Below are 19,260 nucleotides of genomic sequence, written 5' to 3' on the forward strand. Positions count from 1 at the left end.
TTATAAGTAATGCATTTCAAAAGGTTGCATATGACAACATCATAATAATAAATAAAATATATTTATTTTCTCAAATAGAGTTTCAGTATTTGGCACAAAGGACAGTGTTTGGCAATGATACAGTGTTACAGTCACTACAGTAAAATAAAGCACTTTGGAAATGACTCTGTAAACTGAACCAAAATGTTCACAGAAGATTAAAAACAAATTCACTTAGAATTCTTTTGTTTTACTTTTGTGAAATTGAGGGACTGAAGAGATGAGATTAGCAGAATCTACTAGCACTTTGCAACCCCTTTTTGAAAAATAAAGTATGAACTTTAACCATAATTTACAGTATAGATGTGGATATTTGATCTAAACAACATTCCAAATCAAATCCCATGATTAAATTAAGTGGCAGTAAAGCTACACGAACCAGTCCAGAAATAATAATAATAAAAAAACAACCAACACCTGGAGAATGTCTAAACAAATACAGGTCCTTCTAAAAAAATTAGCATATTGTGATAAAGTTCATTATTTTCCATAATGTAATGATAAAAATTAAACTTTCATATATTTTAGATTCATTGCACACCAACTGAAATATTTCAGGTCTTTTATTGTTTTAATACTGATGATTTTGGCATACAGCTCATGAAAACCCAAAATTCCTATCTCAAAAAATTAGCATATCATGAAAAGGTTCTCTAAACGAGCTATTAACCTAATCATCTGAATCAACTAATTAACTCTAAACACCTGCAAAAGATTCCTGAGGCTTTTAAAAACTCCCAGCCTGGTTCATTACTCAAAACCGCAATCATGGGTAAGACTGCCGACCTGACTGCTGTCCAGAAGGCCATCATTGACGCCCTCAAGCAAGAGGGTAAGACACAGAAAGAAATTTCTGAACGAATAGGCTGTTCCCAGAGTGCTGTATCAAGGCACCTCAGTGGGAAGTCTGTGGGAAGGAAAAAGTGAGGCAAAAAACGCTGCACAACGAGAAGAGGTGACCGGACCCTGAGGAAGATTGTGGAGAAGGACCGATTCCAGACCTTGGGGGACCTGCGGAAGCAGTGGACTGAGTCTGGAGTAGAAACATCCAGAGCCACCGTGTGCAGGAAATGGGCTACAGGTGCCGCATTCCCCAGGTCAAGCCACTTTTGAACCAGAAACAGCGGCAGAAGCGCCTGACCTGGGCTACAGAGAAGCAGCACTGGACTGTTGCTCAGTGGTCCAAAGTACTTTTTTCGGATGAAAGCAAATTTTGCATGTCATTCGGAAATCAGGGTGCCAGAGTCTGGAGGAAGACTGGGGAGAAGGAAATGCCAAAATGCCTGAAGTCCAGTGTCAAGTACCCACAGTCAGTGATGGTCTGGGGTGCCATGTCAGCTGCTGGTGTTGGTCCACTGTGTTTTATCAAGGGCAGGGTCAATGCAGCTAGCTATCAGGAGATTTTGGAGCACTTCATGCTTCCATCTGCTGAAAAGCTTTATGGAGATGAAGATTTCATTTTTCAGCACGACCTGGCACCTGCTCACAGTGCCAAAACCACTGGTAAATGGTTTACTGACCATGGTATTACTGTGCTCAATTGGCCTGCCAACTCTCCTGACCTGAACCCCATAGAGAATCTGTGGGATATTGTGAAGAGAAAGTTGAGAGACGCAAGACCCAACACTCTGGATGAGCTTAAGGCCGCTATCGAAGCATCCTGGGCCTTCATAACACCTCAGCAGTGCCACAGGCTGATTGCCTCCATGCCATGCCGCATTGAAGCAGTCATTTCTGCAAAAGGATTCCCGACCAAGTATTGAGTGCATAACTGAACATAATTATTTGAAAGTTGACTTTTTTTTGTATTAAAAACACTTTTCTTTTATTGGTCGGATGAAATATGCTAATTTTTTTGGTTTTTCTTTACTTTTTTGCCAAAATCATCAATATTAAAACAATAAAAGGCTTGAACTACTTCAGTTGTGTGTAATGAATCTAAAATATATGAAAGTCTAATGTTTATCAGTACATTACAGAAAATAATGAACTTTATCACAATATGCTAATTTTTTGAGAAGGATCTGTATACAATATAAATCAACCACTAATCTAAATATGAATATGATAACATCTAAATAGTTATTCTATTTGTCTGACACATCTACAAGACTCGAGATAACATAGTAACACATTTAAAAGTGTTCTACAAATTTGAAGGACGTGCGATTCATCACCCGTCCACTAGAGGGAGACAACCAGCACAAGTTATTAAAGGAACAGTTCACCAATAAATGACACAATTATGCATTACAATTAATTCACCCTCATCGTTTCAAGTTCATATAATGTTTTCCTTATTTCTCTTGTTGTTGTTTTTTAAGTCAAATGGGTTTCAAATGACGGGGTGAGATAATAATGACAATAATTGTGTAAAGTATATTTTTTAAATGTATTTATATAATTTTGTGAGGTGAGGTTTGTTGAAAGTTGAAAAGTTGAAAGGCATTTGGTTTTAGATAGTAAAACATATCCACAACCTTTATCAAGTTCATGGATTATAGTGCTTGCACGTGTTAATCATTTTGATACTATATTCATCCCTGATCATATCCAATCATAGCGCATTGCCTCCTCTCACGTGACTTTCCCCCATTCATGATTAACCTGCATAATCCCCCCCAGGTCATGTGTATCGCTACTGTTTTGTATATTGCCTGTTGTGTTATAGGCTATACTGTTTTATGCATGCTTTATGATAGAAATACTAGTTAATGTAACCCCCATCCTCCTTTTTCCTACGCCCAATGGCGCTTTGTGCGAATTATGAGTGAGTGATATATATATAATATATATATATATTTTTTTTTTTTACAAAATAAATGCAGTCTAGGTCAGAAGAGACATTAAAGGGGTCATGAACTGCATTGTTTTATTGTTTAATAATATTTCTCTTGGTGCACTTATAATGTAAGTATGATTTTTACATCAAAAATTATCATAATTTAGAAATAGAAGGCATTTTTCCTACCCTGATTTCAGCCCTCTGATTTGAATTCTCTGTTTGAAGGAGCGTGTCTGCTGTGAGACTTCAGTGTAAACGCCCGCCCACTGCTGTGACTGGCTAACATTTTTGCATATAAAGAGCTAGTAGGCTATTACAGTGAAACTCTCTCACTTTTAGCACATTTTTACTATTACAGCTAGGTAATGTCAAAAAAAGTGTCCAGTGATCCTGTATAGCTGTCCTCTCCTCTTCATCTCACTAACACATGCCAGTGGGCAGGGCCAAAGTTGCAGTGATAAAGTGGGCGTTGATCTTTCACCTGTCATAGATAGGCACATTCCACAACGAGTCGTTCTCTGGGCTTGTTTTTGGTCTAACATGGAAGTAACAGGATATAATGACCTCTTATTCATGCAAGTATTCAGTTCTGACACTTAAGAATATTTAATTAATAATAAAAGTCATGAAGACAATAACTTGTATATATGGTTTAATCTTTAATAATCTTTCAATATGGTTTGATAAAATATAACCTAAAACCTTTTATTTTTATGTGTATGTCTAAGCAAGTGTTATTAATTTGATCTTGGTCTGTAATGAAATTTCATGGATAAGCTTGCCATATCTCACAGGCTAGAACAGGAACACTCTGCAGCGTGTTGAAAAACGTCTCATGTGACTTTATGCACCAATCAGGACCATTGTAGGAAGTATGACCCTGACTTTCTGGTTTCTGTTCCTTACACGAATTTTATGGATTAATAAATTGCGTGGCTTCATCTAACGGGAATCTGTCGAAAACATAATTAGGCCTACCTTTTAACCTAAAGTTACTGCAATATTGCGCCACAATGACAAACATTTGTCCTATTAAAAATGTTGCAGATTTAGTTTCTGAGGCTTGTCGTGCGTACCGGGAAACATTTGACGGGGAAAATGCCAATGTTGCAGTTTGCGCTCCAGGACGTGTGAATTTAATCGGAGAACACACAGATTACAATGAAGGATTTGTCCTCCCAATGGTAATCACTTTCATGACTGAATCCTATTTAACAGCAAGTGTTGGTAAAAAAATAAAATAATAATATGTTGTAAAGTAATTGTGTGTTAATATTTATGACATTCTTTTGACGCAAAGTGATGTGAAACGAATATTGTGAATGATTCAGTTCAAACGATTCACAAAACCTGCATTTCCCTAAAACAAGCCTAGATCCATTAAGTAGATCCATCGCTACGATCAATCAATTCGTTTTGTCTTGAAAAACTTCTACAAGAGTTTCATGCTTTTGGGAAATGCAGTCCTGAAGATTTCTTCACAAATCGGACTAAATTGTTCCGTGCATTTCTAGAGATAATTCATTCACTGACACATTATTGAACCAAAGGCTATGTATTTGACCGATGAGCTTTAATTCTATTATTAATTTATTAATTTTGTAAACACATTTAAAAAGGAGCTGGTTAACTATTTTCAGTAAAGACAGCAGCCTAAATAGTAAATACACTTTAGTGTTGTATAGCCTAGTGTAGAGAAAAAGTATAACTATGTTATACATTTATTTTATGAGCTTAATCATGGAAGCAACAATCTGAAGTGGGGCACATGACATTGCAACATCCTTATTAATAAAAAAGTAAAGGAGAAATTGAGCTTGATGGAGCTTGTGATGACGTTATTATTATACTGTCTTGATTTGATCTAAACATTTGAATCAAATTATTTGAAAGAACCGATTCCCGGGAATGAATCAGACTTCCCAGCTCTAATGCAAAGAGACTTACGTAAAATTGTTGTTAAATTGCAGGGATATCTGATATCTGAACAATGGAAATTATGGATTGTCCTTTCACATCATTGAAGATAGGCCTACTTTCTATTGTAGATAACAGATTGACAAGATCAATTCACACACTTTCAACTCTCCTCATTAATAGGAACTAATGATAAGAACAAACATATGTTCTTCTCAGATCAAACCCAGCAATTACGCACTGACAATCTGAGTTATAAAGTTTGTTTGAATGGTTGCAGGCCTTGCCGATGGTGACCGTTATGGTGGGCAGCAAAACTTCAGGCCAGAAGTGCTGTGTTGTAACTCTGACTGAAGCTGCTGATGAGCCCAAGATGGTGGACTTTGATCTCCCTAATGAACTGACCCCACTTTTAAGAGGGCAGCCAAACTGGGCCAATTATGTAAAGGGAGTTGTACAGCACTACAGAGGTAATCTTTTGCGATTATTTTTTTTGTCTATCTGGCAAAAAGGGAAGTAATGAGGAAGTGTACATTTAGTCTGTCTCTAGGATGAAATGTGACCCTAGGGGCCCATGCTGAGAACTCATCTTTGGACTAACATTTTTTAATGCAGTGTTTCCAATACTTGCAACACTTGCAGAATAGTTGCTAAGAACACTGTGGTCTTACTTGAAAGTAACAATAGATTGAATATATACTTATTGCAGAATAGAGTGCATATTTATCTCATGCATGTATTTCTTAACTGAACCTGATCAAGCCTAATAGTATTGCTTTCATCATGTCCTCTCTTTACACAGCAAGGCCCATCCCTGGCTTTAGAGCTGTAATAGCCAGTAGTGTGCCACTAGGAGGCGGACTCTCCAGCTCAGCCTCACTTGAAGTGGCTGTGTACACCTTCCTGCAGCAGTTGTGTCCAGGTAATCACTTCTGAGTCACAAACTTTTTATTTGGCCTGATAAGATGCAAAGCATTTAAGACAGACCTGTTCTGAGGTTGTAATTGATAGTTTATGATTATGTTTCCACAAGCTTTGCACCTTCCAAAAATGGAAAATAATGGGAAAAGTCCTTTCAGAACTCCTGTTTTTTTACTGTCATTTTGTTCAAATAAATTCAGCCTTGGTGAACATGATTTCTGCCCCTCCACAGATGATGGGAATCAGGTAGCAAAGGCAGTGGCCTGTCAGCAGGCTGAACACACTCATGCTGCTGTGCCCTGCGGCATCATGGACCAGTTTGTGTCTGTTCTGGGTAAAGAGGGCCATGCATTACTCATTGACTGCAGGTAAGTAGATTTGCCGATCAATATTCTTCTGTCAGATTAGAATGAATCAGTTAAATTTAGTTGCTCATTTACCCAAAAAAAATGTAAATGCAAAAAATGAAATGCAATCTTTTCAGATCTTTGGAAGCCACCGCTGTCCCTTTAGCTGACCCAGGACTTGTAATCCTGATCACCAATTCCAACATTAGACATTCGCTCACAGGCAGCGAGTATCCCACCAGACGAAAACAATGTGAGAACGCAGCAGTCGTTTTGGGCAAGAGAAGTCTAAGAGAGGCTACTTTGCAAGATTTGGAGGGTAAGATGAAAGATTTTGGCACCATAATGTATGTCTTTAATCTAGGTCATTTCATAATAAAATATACATATTTCGTGAAAATCTGAATTTATTCATAGCTGCCAAGGATCGACTGGACAGTGTGACGTACCGACGGGCGCGTCATGTGATTGAGGAGATCGAACGCACAGCGCAAGCTGCCGAGGCGCTCAAGAGAGGCGATTACAAAGAGTTTGGGAGGCTGATGGTGGAGAGCCACAATTCTCTTAGGTAAACATCTACAATCGAAGCTAGATTATCATGTTGGAAGACTAACAGAAGTCAAATCCTTGAAAACATCCCAAGATTAGAAGTACTTTTCAGTGACTGAAATGTTTGCTTAGCCCAGTTGTTCGATAGGTGGGGGTGACTGCCAGTTAAATGGCTTTTAATGATGCATTCTTTGACTGGGGTTGATATTGTTTGTTTCAGGGATAATTACGAGGTCAGTTGTCCAGAACTGGACGAGCTGGTGTCGGCGGCACTGGAGGTGGATGGGGTGTTCGGCAGCCGGATGACAGGGGGAGGGTTCGGTGGATGCACAGTTACATTGCTTCAGGCTTATGCTAAGGAGAGAGCAGTGAAACACATTCAGGTTTTTACAAGTTTAAGATCATCTGTGAATCTTTCTATGACAATTTCATCCAAAGAAATGGCTGAACTGCGTATTCTGAATATTTTAGGAAATATGATTATTTGTATGATAACTTAGTACTATACTTTTTTCTGTGTATTTACAGGAGAAATATCATGGATCTCCAACTTTCTTCATCACTACCCCATCAGAAGGAGCTCATGTTTTCAGTCTATGATTTTTAACCAGTGCTAAGCCAGTCATTGGATTTCCATGTAATTTTTTTTTAATCATTAATAAGCTCATACTTATTTAGAATCAGATAAAGGGCATTTATGTAATAAAGCAATTATGTAATAAAAGGAATTGTGTTTGCCTTTATTTAACCAAACTTTTTTACAATTTTTATATGAGATTCAATTAAACAATATATTAAATAATTTGTTAAAATGAAATTTATTATACTTAAAAAGTATAGCATATATAGCAAGTACATACTCATGTTATATGTATGATGTGGACTATTATACTTTTCAGTAGCATTGCGGTAATGAGAATGGAGTGGGGGTGTGGGCTGGAAATGGGGGGTAACGCGGGGGGACGGAGTCCAGGGAGTGAATTCCGAGGGGGGACGACGTTCCAGTTCATATTGTTTAAAAAAATGTTTAGGGAAATGAAGGGATTTCTATGATGTAACGAGGGGAAAACATCCTCCTGCAAGCTTTTTAAACTTCTCATGACCACCTATACTATAATTTATCAAGTTCTATAGTATTTATTGTGGTAGGCTAAATTTTAACTAACTAACTAAGAATTTATAATAAATAATCTGTTAAGGGAATAGACTTTTAAAAAAAGAAAGAAACAGTTCAAACGTGAGCCATGGTCTACCTGTAATTATATCCTTATTGTATAACAAATGCTCTATTAAACAATTACAAGAGCTACTTCATAAGGCCAAGTACAAGTTAGGATCAAGAGCTTTAAAGTATGGACCTTCTTGAATTATTGACTAAACAATTGGTTTTCCCCGTGTGTAAAATGTGTTCTGCTAATATGACAGATATGCCTATTGGGAAAATAAAAGATAATCCAAGTAATGACTGGAAACTAACATGTTCAGTATTAGAACATTTTAAGCAATGATAATTTGACTTCCCATGGCACTTTGTAAACAAGTGATTATTATCAACCAACTTTGCATGTGTGGGCCGTTTCCCATTTTGCAAAAATAAAGCAAAAAACAAATAAATAAACCTCATGAGGGAGCATTTCCTGGTACCCCGTTAAACGGTTCACACTTTAACCCCCAAATGTATAAACCCAAACTACAGCCTTGCAGCCGAGGGAGACAACCAGTTCCCCCATCTCAAACAGAAGTGAACAAAATAGAGTAAATCACCTTTTGAAAGTAACTTGATGCTTCAAATAAAGATTGTATCGATTACAAAGTGATACCAGTAGGTGGAGACAAGTGACTGTTAAAAAATGTACTTGTTATTGAATCATTCATTCAAAAGATTTGTTCAAAAATAATAAAGTAATGAAACAAGTGACATCTTTATAATTGAGTCCTTGAATCATTTATTCAAACCGATTTAAAAAAAAAAAAAAATCATTCAAATTAATTAAATGTTTTTGTAAATAGACTTCAGCAACTAACATTATGCCAGAACCTCTAGTAGGCTAAATTACTTATTTTTTTACTTTTTTTTAGTTGTCTATTCAGAATTGTGGGAGAATTGTAATCACTATTTTTTTTTTTTTTTTGTGATTGTCAGTTTCCAGAATCTTGCAAGCTCAATGAGTAAAACAGCATCAACAGTTTCATGTGATGAAACGGGTTGTGAGAAGGGGGGAAACAACTCATTAATAGGATACTCCTTAAATTCTTGGGGGGAAAAATTTAATTAGCAGTTAAAATTATTTCAGAGAATTAAATTTGAATATAACAACATGTTTATGTAGCAACGTTTTTAAAAAAAACCTTCATGTAATTTTATTAATTTAGGAAAGAAAAAGTAGGCTAGCTGAAACTAATTGCTCACATGCCTCTGGACACAGAAGGATTGCATTGGCATTTGATTGAAATGTAACATCTATGCAAAATAATCCTTGAATCATTTATTTAAGACCATTTCCGTGTTGAATATGTGATTGTGTATTGTCAAGAATAAGCATAAAAATATTCTGCATTTCCATTTTGTAGTGTGGATCATTCATTGCGACATTTAAACTGATTCTCATGTATGTTTAAGAATCTGTTATCTGCTTGACAAAATCATTTATGCTACTCCCCACTTGCTTTTAAAGCTGCTTTTTTTTTTTGGCCTTCAAACACCTTAAAATGCACATGTCGAGATCATGAAAATCTAAATTTTTTCGGGGGAGCATTCCCCCTACCCCCCCAGCAAGATCACTTTTGGGACCTCGGTATTTAGAAAACCCTGCGTACGTCCCTGATGGTAACATCCTCAAAATATCCTCACGTTTCAACCATTGTTTAAGAAAAACAATGTTTTATCCAAAAAGGTTTATCCAAATTATTTTGCATTTTAGAATGCACATCAGCTTCCCTTCCTTTAAAACTAAATTTGCCTTTAAATGTTTAATAATTGTTTATTTTAAGTACTAAACTGAGAGGTTGCCATCTTAAAATATTCCTCAGTTTTCTTTAACCCGAGGACAAATGTATTTAAAAGGTTTGTGTGACCAGTTCAATTCTCACAATTAATAAATGTTGTTTATTGACCTTTCATGTGCCTGTCTTGATAATTAAGAAAATATTGTTTGGAGGAAACATGGAATTGGCGTGTTTAATGCTATTATAGATAATATAACATTTAAGAGTACATACTTTTAGGGCGTAGTATAAGTAGGCGAATTGAGACGCAGCATTGGTTTCGGATGGCTCTGGAAAGTGCCGGTGTCCTTTGCGGAGACGGTGGTGTCTGTGCCGGAGACGTTGGTGTCCGTTACGGAGACGGTGGTGTCCGTGCCGGAGTCGTTGGTGTCCGTGCCGGAGACGGTGGTGTCCGTGCCGGAGACGGTGGTGTCCTTGCTGGAGATGGTGGTATCCGTGCCGGAGTCGTTGGTGTCCGTGCCGGTGTCCTTTCTGGAGACGGTGGTGTCTGTGCCAGAGTCGTTGGTGTCCGTGTCGGTGTCCTTTCTAGAGACGCTGGTGTCCATGCCGGAGACGTTGGTGTCAGTGCACTTATCCGTGCCGGAGATGGTGGTATCTGTGCCAGAGTCATTGGTGTCCTTGCCGGAGACTTTGGTGTCCATGCCGGAGACGGTGGGGACGGTGGTGTCCATTCCAGAGACGGCGGTGTCCGTGCACTTGTTCATGCCGGAGACTGTGGTATCCATACTGGAGTCGTTGGTGTTCTTGCCGGAGACTTTGGTGTCCGTGCCTGAGACGGTGGTGTCCGTGCCGGAGACGGTGGTGTCCGTGCCGGAGTCGTTGGTGTCCGTGCCTGAGACGGTGGTGTCCGTGCCGGAGTCGTTGGTGTCCGTGCCGGAGACGATGGTGTCCGTGCCGGAGACGATGGTGTCCGTGCCTGAGACGGTGGTGTCCGTGCCGGAGTCGTTGGTGTCCGTGCACTTGTTAATGCCGGAGACTGTGGTATCCATACTGGAGTCGTTGGTGTTCTTGCCGGAGACTTTGGTGTCCGTGCCGGAGACGTTGGTGTCCGTGCCTGAGACGGTGGTGTCCGTGCCGGAGACGGTGGTGTCCGTGCCGGAGTCGTTGGTGTCCGTGCCTGAGACGGTGGTGTCCGTGCCGGAGTCGTTGGTGTCCGTGCCGGAGACGATGGTGTCCGTGCCGGAGATGTTGGTGTCCGTGCCTGAGACGGTGGTGTCCGTGCCGGAGACGGTGGTGTCCGTGCCGGAGTCGTTGGTGTCCGTGCCGGAGACGATGGTGTCCGTGCCTGAGACGGTGGTGTCCGTGCCTGAGACGGTGGTGTCCGTGCCGGAGACGGTGGTGTCCGTACCGGAGTAGTTTTTTACCATCATTGCATATTTCTCTATTGAACATTTTAGCATTATTTATTTATTTATTTATAAAGTAATTTGTAAAGGTAAAAAATGCACTGGAAAAATCGATTTAAGGGGCAAATATTGCCCCTTACTGAAAAAGGTGTGACTGCAGAGAGGGGGTACACAGAAGGATGTTAAAAGCCTTAGGGGGTACAATACTCTAAAAAGTTTGACAACTTAACTGTACAAATGGTAGCTAATGTTTACAAAAATGTTTTTTTTTTTTTTTTTTTGACTAATTATGTGCAGCCCATTTAATTATCTTTTGTATCTCCTGCTAATCAATTCTAATTTAAATTATTTTATTTCTGGTTCTTTTTTAATACCTTGTATTTTCTTTCTCATTTTTATGTAAAGCACTTAATTGCCATTGTGTATGAAATTTGGTATATAAATAAACTTGCCTTGCAATGATATACATATAATTTATTTACTTAATAAAAAAGTAAATAAGCTCAAGTGTTTAAAATAAACAGAAACAGCATTTTATATGATGTATTGTTTTTGTTATAAATTTGAGTGGGTCATAGAGAGTGTGCTTTGAGTTTTATAGTGTGTGCGCCCCCTGCTGGCCGCATACTGAGCTGTCCCGGAAAGCGTTTGTTCAGGGAGGAGCCAGAGCGCAAATCAGCAGTAAGAGCAGCAGGAAACACTTCTGATAATCCTTCACCACTGTGTCCATACACAGACCTCGAAGCCGAGGTAAACATAAATCGAGCCTGCTCTCCTTCACCGCCCGGCGTAGTTTTCCTCTTCACCTCAGGATAATCGAGTTAACCCGCTTGAATCGTGGACAGTGCCGGGACATCAGGCCGCGGTGAATCAGGTGAGTCCTGCCCGGGCCCGTCGACTGCTGTTCGGCCACAGGTGTTTCCACTAACCCGACTGTATGGATGTGTCTCTCAAAACGTAGCCTACTGGGCTGGCTAGATTGCGAACGTACAAATGTTCATATGAGACCTATAAATGCTGTCTAGATAAGAATCTCACTAGGTTTTAAGACACAAGCAGTGAATTCTAACTTACAGCTCTGCATGAACTTAACATATGTTATTATAATAATGCAATACTTGCACACTGTCTGTTTACAGACTCATCTTTAATATATAGTTTACTCTCTTCTTTTGCATTTCGAGTGTTATTAACCTAACTAATGAATAACCTTCAGTCTAAAACGAAACCAACACCGTGTTCTCTGCTGTTGCCCTTATTATCACGAAACTGCATCCTTCTGAAAGACAGAACAGAGAAAGCATTGTTAGGTCTCTGGTTACTATCTGTCCCGTAATGTTACTGTATTTTCAATGGCTTACAAGTGTTTCAATGGCACTGACCATTTACTTTGTTAGTGAGAACTGTTTTTCTTTGTTTTATATATATATATATACACAGATTTCTCACTTTTTATTAAAAAAGTTAGGCTAAGTAATTGTTAAATAGTGCATTAAGTTTCTTGACCTGCAAACACAGATGAGAGATCCACTAAATGGTGCTATTATTGGGTAGGTGTGGGAACACATTAAAGTAAAAGGTGTGTATGTTTGTAGAAATACACGTTGGGCACAGGCCAGCATGATTATTTGTCTATTTCAGTTTGAGTGTAAGGTTAAAGTTCTTTGGAAAGGACTGGGGAATTGGTTGTCCTTGACATAGATTACTGGATGGCTGTCCCACCGGTCTGACAGGTTGAGAATCGAGAGCGATTAAGCCTCCGCCTCTCATGTTGCTTCACACACAGCCATGTTCCTGATGTCATGTTTCATTTGCAGAGCGTCATTTACCTTCATGGTTAATTTATGGATTAAACATATTGATGCAGACCACAACTAACTATTGTGCCATATATAGTGTGATTAGGACTGTTGGCATCACATGCCATTAATCTTAGGTCATTTCTTTCAAAAGCCTCTTGTAATGTATGACTTAGGAGAGCCAATGTTCAGTGTGACCTCAGATAACACATACAAAATTGTGTTAATGTACCTGGAAAAACTAGACTTCGTTTCAAACCCGCCATGCTTGTGTTGACACAAGGATTGATCTGAAATGCGCGTCAGAGACGGATACTGTGCGAATGAAGCACATTTAGAGAAAAGTATCAATCGCACTACCATCCAAAAGTAAAAAAAAAAATTGTTTTCTTTTTGAAAAATGTAAACTTTAATAAAGCAAGGATGCATTAAATTGATCAAAAGTGACAGAAAAGACATTTATAATGTTGCAAAATAAATGCTGTTCTTCTGAACTTTATATTCATTAAAGAATCCTAACAAAACGTATCACAGTTTCCACAAAAATATGAAGCAGCACAACTGTTTTTAGTGTTAATAAGAAATGTTTCTTGAGCACAAAATCCGCATATTAGAATGATTTCTGTAGGATCATGTGACTCTGAAGACTGGAGTAATGATGCTGAAAATTCAGCTTTACCATCACAGGAATAAATGACATTTTAAAGTATCTTAAAAGTCATTTTAAATTTTAAATACGTTTTACAATACTACTGTTTCTACTGTATTTTTGATCAAATAAATGGTGAGCATAAGAGACGTCTTCAACATTATTTTAGAATAATACCAAGTTACCAACCCCAAACTTTTTAATGGAAATTGACTTATTTGACACCTGTTTGTTTTGGCCCTAATGAGGCCTCAGTTTTATAAGAGCGCTCATGTTCTTGCTCATTCGCATGTCCATAAATTCATATTTTAATATTTGTGCTCCAGAGAACTTGAACTAGTTGCATTTGGTTAATTGAAGAGCTACAAATATTTTGTAGATGTGGTGGCACTACATCTCTGTATTTACCTTTTACCGGACTTGATACTCACGCAGTCATCAAGTTTGCTTTACCAGTCTGATGTCAGTTTGAGACGTTTGGGTGTACATGTGTGTTTTACGCTACTCAGAGAAGACAGGAAAGGCTTGAGTCTGGGGACTGACATCCTGTGGTGGGACACACCCTGTAGCCATAGACAAGATCTTATTTTTGCATTTTTACCAAGAGGAAGAGAAGGTAAACAAAGGCTTCTCACTTCCACTGCAACAAACGGTTGGCGTGGGTGTTAGCATGCAGGGAGAGATCAGCTTTACAATGACCAGTAAGAAAGAGAGGAAGTTCATCCAACACTTCCTCATCCTCTTCAGCTGTTCTACTTTTAAGCACTATGAACTTTTGTCTCCTGGATGTCTGACTAGGATGGACATTTTTGACCAGATAAAAAAGCACGGTCTATGATCTAACCGCTGGTCATAAGTTACTTATTATGGACTTTGTTATATTAGCTGCGATATTTTTTATGACAGTATGGACTGCCTCAGAATACACACAGACCCAGGGCCTGTACTTTTGTCACTATGCATGACATTTGTAGATAGGGTTGTCATGGTACCTTTTTAGTAGTCGGTACTAATACCATTAAAATGATTTGGTTCTCTGTACTAATTTTGGTACCAGAGCGAAAACTGTCGAATTAAGTTTTTAAAAAAAATGTTGTTTCCTCTCGTCTATGGGTTATCACTGTCCATCATTGCATCACTGAGGCTGTCAGTCTCTAAGCACAAGCTCACTGAAGTCTGCACTCCCGCGAAAACCCCCTGTTAAAAATCTTTCTTTTTTTGTTCAATGAATCTCGTTATTTACATCGTTTACCCTTTGTTGGTTATAATGAAAGGATTCGAGAGTGTGTGGTTGAACAAAACAAATCCTAGTGCGTTTTCAGCGGTGTTCAGCTGATTCTGATTAATACTGACTAGCATCTCTGATAGGCCATTGCGTTCACACGCTCAACAGATATGATTGTGATTGGCTACAATACTCAATGCTTGTAAATAAACGCTGTAAATGGAAAGCTTTGATGTTCAGAGAGCGCTCAAACAAACATGAACGTGAGCGTTTGAAAGCAGCATCTATCAGCGGTTACCGAATATACCAAGTACTCGGTACTGCAAAATATATATTTTTAATTTAATTTTCATTTATTTATTTATTTTAAGTACCGGTAGTATGTTTGACAACCCTCTTTGTAGATCATATAAATATTTTTTTGTCTGTCATGTATTGGATTTTATTGTTGTGATTTTAGTACAGGTATACCGCTGCATAATTTCCTATAATTCCATAATAAAATACTTTATTTTAATATGTATATAAATAAATAAAACTTAGAACTGTAAAGAACTGTTAACATTTAATTAAAACATAAATGTTTTTTTTAATACTACTTCCATTAAAAAGTTTGGGGTTAGTAAGATTGTGTGGTGTTTTTTATTTTTATTTTTTATTTTTATTTATTTATTTTTTAAGTAAAAACGACTTTCCAAGGAACATTCAAAGGTTCTATTAATCAAAGGATCCTGATTTTTTTTTTTTTTATCACAGTTTTCAAAAATATTAAGCAGCACAACTGTTTTATAGTGTAATGATGCTGAAAATTCAGCTCTGCATCACAGGAATAAATTATTAGGCCAGCGAAAATATTGGCAGGGCAAGTGCATGTCTATACTGCAGAAAAACAATTCTAACTGTTGCGCCCTGAATCATTAGTGTCAGTGTTTATTTAAAAACGAAGGACCCGCTGACTCGTAGTGTCCTAAAACAAAGATTTTTTCCAGAAGTATATTCTTTCCATCGATATCATGTGGCAGTTGAACTGGTTTTCATTGTGTTTGCATACTGTGTTCTCCCTCAGTCAGGGTGCAGCTGATGCTTATTGCAGAGCTTGACCTATTTGTACTTGACTGACTTTCTCTTGACCTCAAATATCATTTAGTTAATTCATTATTGCCCTTTTCCCCATATTGAGTCTAAAAATGGGATATGCAATTCCTCGATTTCCCAAAATGACAGGCATGACATATTTAACGTGCTGTGTGAAACCAGGTTATGCAGCAGAGGGAGGACGTCTATGGTGAGAGTTCACTGACAGTTCCACGCTCGTGTCAGGACAGGTTTCTCCTATCTTGCCTTCTCCTCTCATCTTTGTTTCCTGTGGGATGCTATGCTGAGAATGTAGTGATGTCACTATAGTAATGTTTGGCTGAAACTCCTTATCTGATGCAATGAGAAGTATTTCAGGTACAAAAGACAAAGTAGGTTCAAATCTAACTTGCTTTATTCATTAGTCGTACTTGCTGAGGCTGCACTATTACTATTGCTCATAGGATACTTTTTTTTTTTTTTAAAGCAGTCAGACTTAATTTTTACCTGGCAGATGATAATATGGGCGATTCAAAAATACCATAGATTTAATTTAATTATTATTTAGTTCTATTTTATTTGTATTATTTATGTGTATACTGTATGTACCATTCAAAAGGTTATAGGGTTGGTAAGATTTAAAAAAAAATATGGAAAAATAGAATCATATGGTCACCAAGGCTGCATTTATTTAATAAAAAATACAGTAATAGTATTGTGAAATATTATTACAATTTCTTTATATCGCTTTTCTATTTTTAATCCATTTTAAAATAGCATAGCTGAATTTTCAGCATCATTACTCCAGTCTTCAGTGTCACATGATCCTTCAGAAATCGTTCTAATAACAAACATTTCTTATTATTATCAGGATTATTTGAATGGTATTTAAAAAGAACAGCATTTATTCAAACAAGAACAATGTTAAAGTCTTTACTGTCAGTTTTGATCAATTCAATGCATCCTTGCTGAATAAAAGTATTCATTTCTTTCAAAAAGAAATGCAACCTTACTGACCTCAAATTGTATAAATTAATGAATAAGTAGTGCTTTTTGGTCCTCTCATGCATGAATATTTTTCATTTTAATTTCAATGTCTTTGTTCTGCTGAAGCCTGATTTGATTTTAGGTGCAGGTCTGTTGTTGTGAGCTCTTGTCTTCTGAGACTATTGTTCTTTAACAGAGGCACCTCTGTAACTTCATGAAGAAGTGGAACCTTGCTCTACTGAAACTGGCCATCAGAATCTGAAGCTTCAACACCTGAAATTACATCTGAATTGTTGCTTGTCTTTTTAACGATTGTTTTGTGCAACTAGTAATAGAAGTAATTTATATGAGTAGTATACGTAGCCTACTGTAATAACAACCGTAAAGAAGGGTGGGACGTTTTGGATCTGGCAGCTCGGCTCAGTTTGTGTTGTGCTGTGTCATGAAATGAGTGTTGTCGGTCTCGAGTTTACTGTGGGCGTGCGCAGGCTGTTTTTAAACTAAAAAGCAGTCGACCTCTTCTGACCATAGGGTGCTGTTTTATGGCTGCTATCCTGAGGCTGTAAGTCCTAGGCTAGTAACTCTTCAACGAGTTAGTCTTCAAACATGATGACATGCTTGTGTAATATCACGTCACCCCTCACCATGACCTTTAACAGAGGGATCTCTAAGCATATCGATTCTTCAATAGTATCACTGTTTACTGCAGGGCTTTCAAAATGGGCTCTTTAAAAAAGGCATTGAGGGTTTATATCTACTTTAAATTCAGCTTCCCAACCATACAAGGACTTAAGTTTAATTTAAAATGCTTTTTTTGTTTTCTCTCAGTGGATATTTTTAAACAAGCCCCATAACTCTACGTATAGGACTGGGCATAACTTGTTCCACACTTTTTGTGATGCTGACATGAATGATGCCTCAAATCATGTGACTTGTTAAGGAGATGTGTGCTTTCACTTTTCTAAGCAATTCGAATTATTATTTTCAACTTACAGTTGATAAAGCAGGTCCTTAAAATCCTCATTGTAAAATCCTCATACTTTCATTGTAGAAGGGACCAGGGTAGGGTTGCACCAGCCATTGGTGAGATCTGTTTTAAATTTTGGATGTTAGTTTCATACTTATTAAAGGGCTTAGTATAGACCCCTTTTCAGTTAGTAAACATGGTTAGTTAGTTAGTTAGGCCTAGTTAGTTTGTAACTAACTTTCCGTGGCGTGAAGTAATGTTTAAATTGTTATTTTTTTATACAAAAGTTAACGTAATAATAATAATAATTATTATTATTAGTATGTAATAAAATATTTTTAATAATTATTTAATAATTGTATCATTTTAATTATTTGAATCATTTCAATAATTTAACTCGCCTTAAGCACTGTTTTGTTGTGCTGCCCACAAAACTATGGCTTAGCCCAAACTGAAATTACCATTTATTTTATGTCCTGCTCATTATTGAAAAAATATAAAAATCTAGTTTTACAATGGACTTTATAATTCTGCCTTAAAGGGGTCATGACTTGAGAAATCAAATTTGCATTGGTCTTTTGATTATATGGGTCTTTGAACCATTAAAACATCATTTCATAACTTAAAACATCCTCCTCATTATAAACAAAGCATTTATTTAATCAAGCTCCGAAAATGGCTTGTTCTGATATTGGGTTACCTGTGACGTCACACAGGCACACATACATTTGCATATGTCGCTTAACGGCTGACATTTGCCTACGCTGGATGTGAGTCAAAAGCAAATCGAACCCATTATAATCACTGACACTGACATGTCTACATTGGATAGTGTTCAACTGTGCGTTCAGTTTCTGACATACTCCACGCACTTGAATCTGTCGACAACAGGACAAATGGAAGAATGAAAGAACGTTTGCTTGGAGTCCAGTTTAAACCGCTCTTTACAAACTTCAGAAGGATCTCAGCGTCAAATAAATCATCCAACAAGTGGATGATTTATTTGAATGGTGTCCTGGATCACGACAGAGAATTATGTTTGTCCTGAGCATTTTGTTTTGTAAATGAGGCACATTGTAATGGAGAGTTCGCAAAGAAACTTTTGTTATAAGATGAAGCAGCCAGCTGTATTGGATCTGACAGTGACCGCAGCTGCATCACAAACCGCAAGTGAATGATTTAATAATGCTTTGTCTGTAAATGACGATTTTATATGGATAATGTTTTCAAAACACTTACTCGCGTGAGTGGGCGTGTTTGCTATGCAGTGAAGATAGCCAATCATAACAGTGGCCGGTTACTGACAAGACTTCAACTGACAAAACGGGTCATTTCATACGGAGGGTCATTGTGTGTGTGCAAAAAAACGTTTTTCCATTATAAGTGAACCTCAAAAAAACATATAAAAAAAAAAAAATCATAATATGACACCTTTAAGTTGATTCTTTCTATGCATTAAATGAATGCCTCTATTTTATAGCTAATCAATACTCACTTCCTTTACTAATGTATCACGCCATTTTATATTCCAGTGCGTCTGTATGTTTGAGCTGATTACAGTGAGTGTTTCTTTGTTTGCTCGGCTGCTTAGTTCCACATACCAATTCTCCTTAGTCTATGAACTCTCCACACATGCCTCCTACCTCTAA

General features: G+C 37.6%; 2 protein-coding genes and 1 long non-coding RNA gene across 4 annotated transcripts in view; all 3 read left to right on the forward strand.

Moving 5' to 3' along the window:
• Positions 1-19,260, forward strand: part of LOC311096362 — a 253,553-nt gene that overhangs the window by 28,852 nt on the left and 205,441 nt on the right. The window lies entirely within an intron of this gene.
• galk1 (galactokinase 1) lies at positions 3,686-7,311 on the forward strand. The gene is made up of 8 exons (XM_084135379.1): positions 3,686-4,008; positions 5,022-5,211; positions 5,544-5,663; positions 5,895-6,030; positions 6,147-6,328; positions 6,427-6,577; positions 6,779-6,941; positions 7,087-7,311. Exons 1-8 carry the CDS (start codon positions 3,838-3,840, stop codon positions 7,156-7,158), a joined length of 1,185 nt encoding a protein of 394 aa, XP_083991505.1. The 5' UTR covers positions 3,686-3,837; the 3' UTR covers positions 7,159-7,311.
• Positions 11,561-19,260, forward strand: part of llgl2 (LLGL scribble cell polarity complex component 2) — a 29,416-nt gene continuing 21,716 nt past the window's right edge. For both annotated transcript variants that reach the window (XM_084135423.1, XM_084135424.1), the window contains exon 1: positions 11,561-11,784. The gene's annotated coding sequence lies outside the window, so the exon portion shown is untranslated. The remainder of the gene's footprint in view (positions 11,785-19,260) is intronic.

Source organism: Abramis brama, assembly GCF_963993115.1.
Source record: "Abramis brama genome assembly, chromosome: 14".
NCBI lineage: Eukaryota > Metazoa > Chordata > Actinopteri > Cypriniformes > Leuciscidae > Abramis > Abramis brama.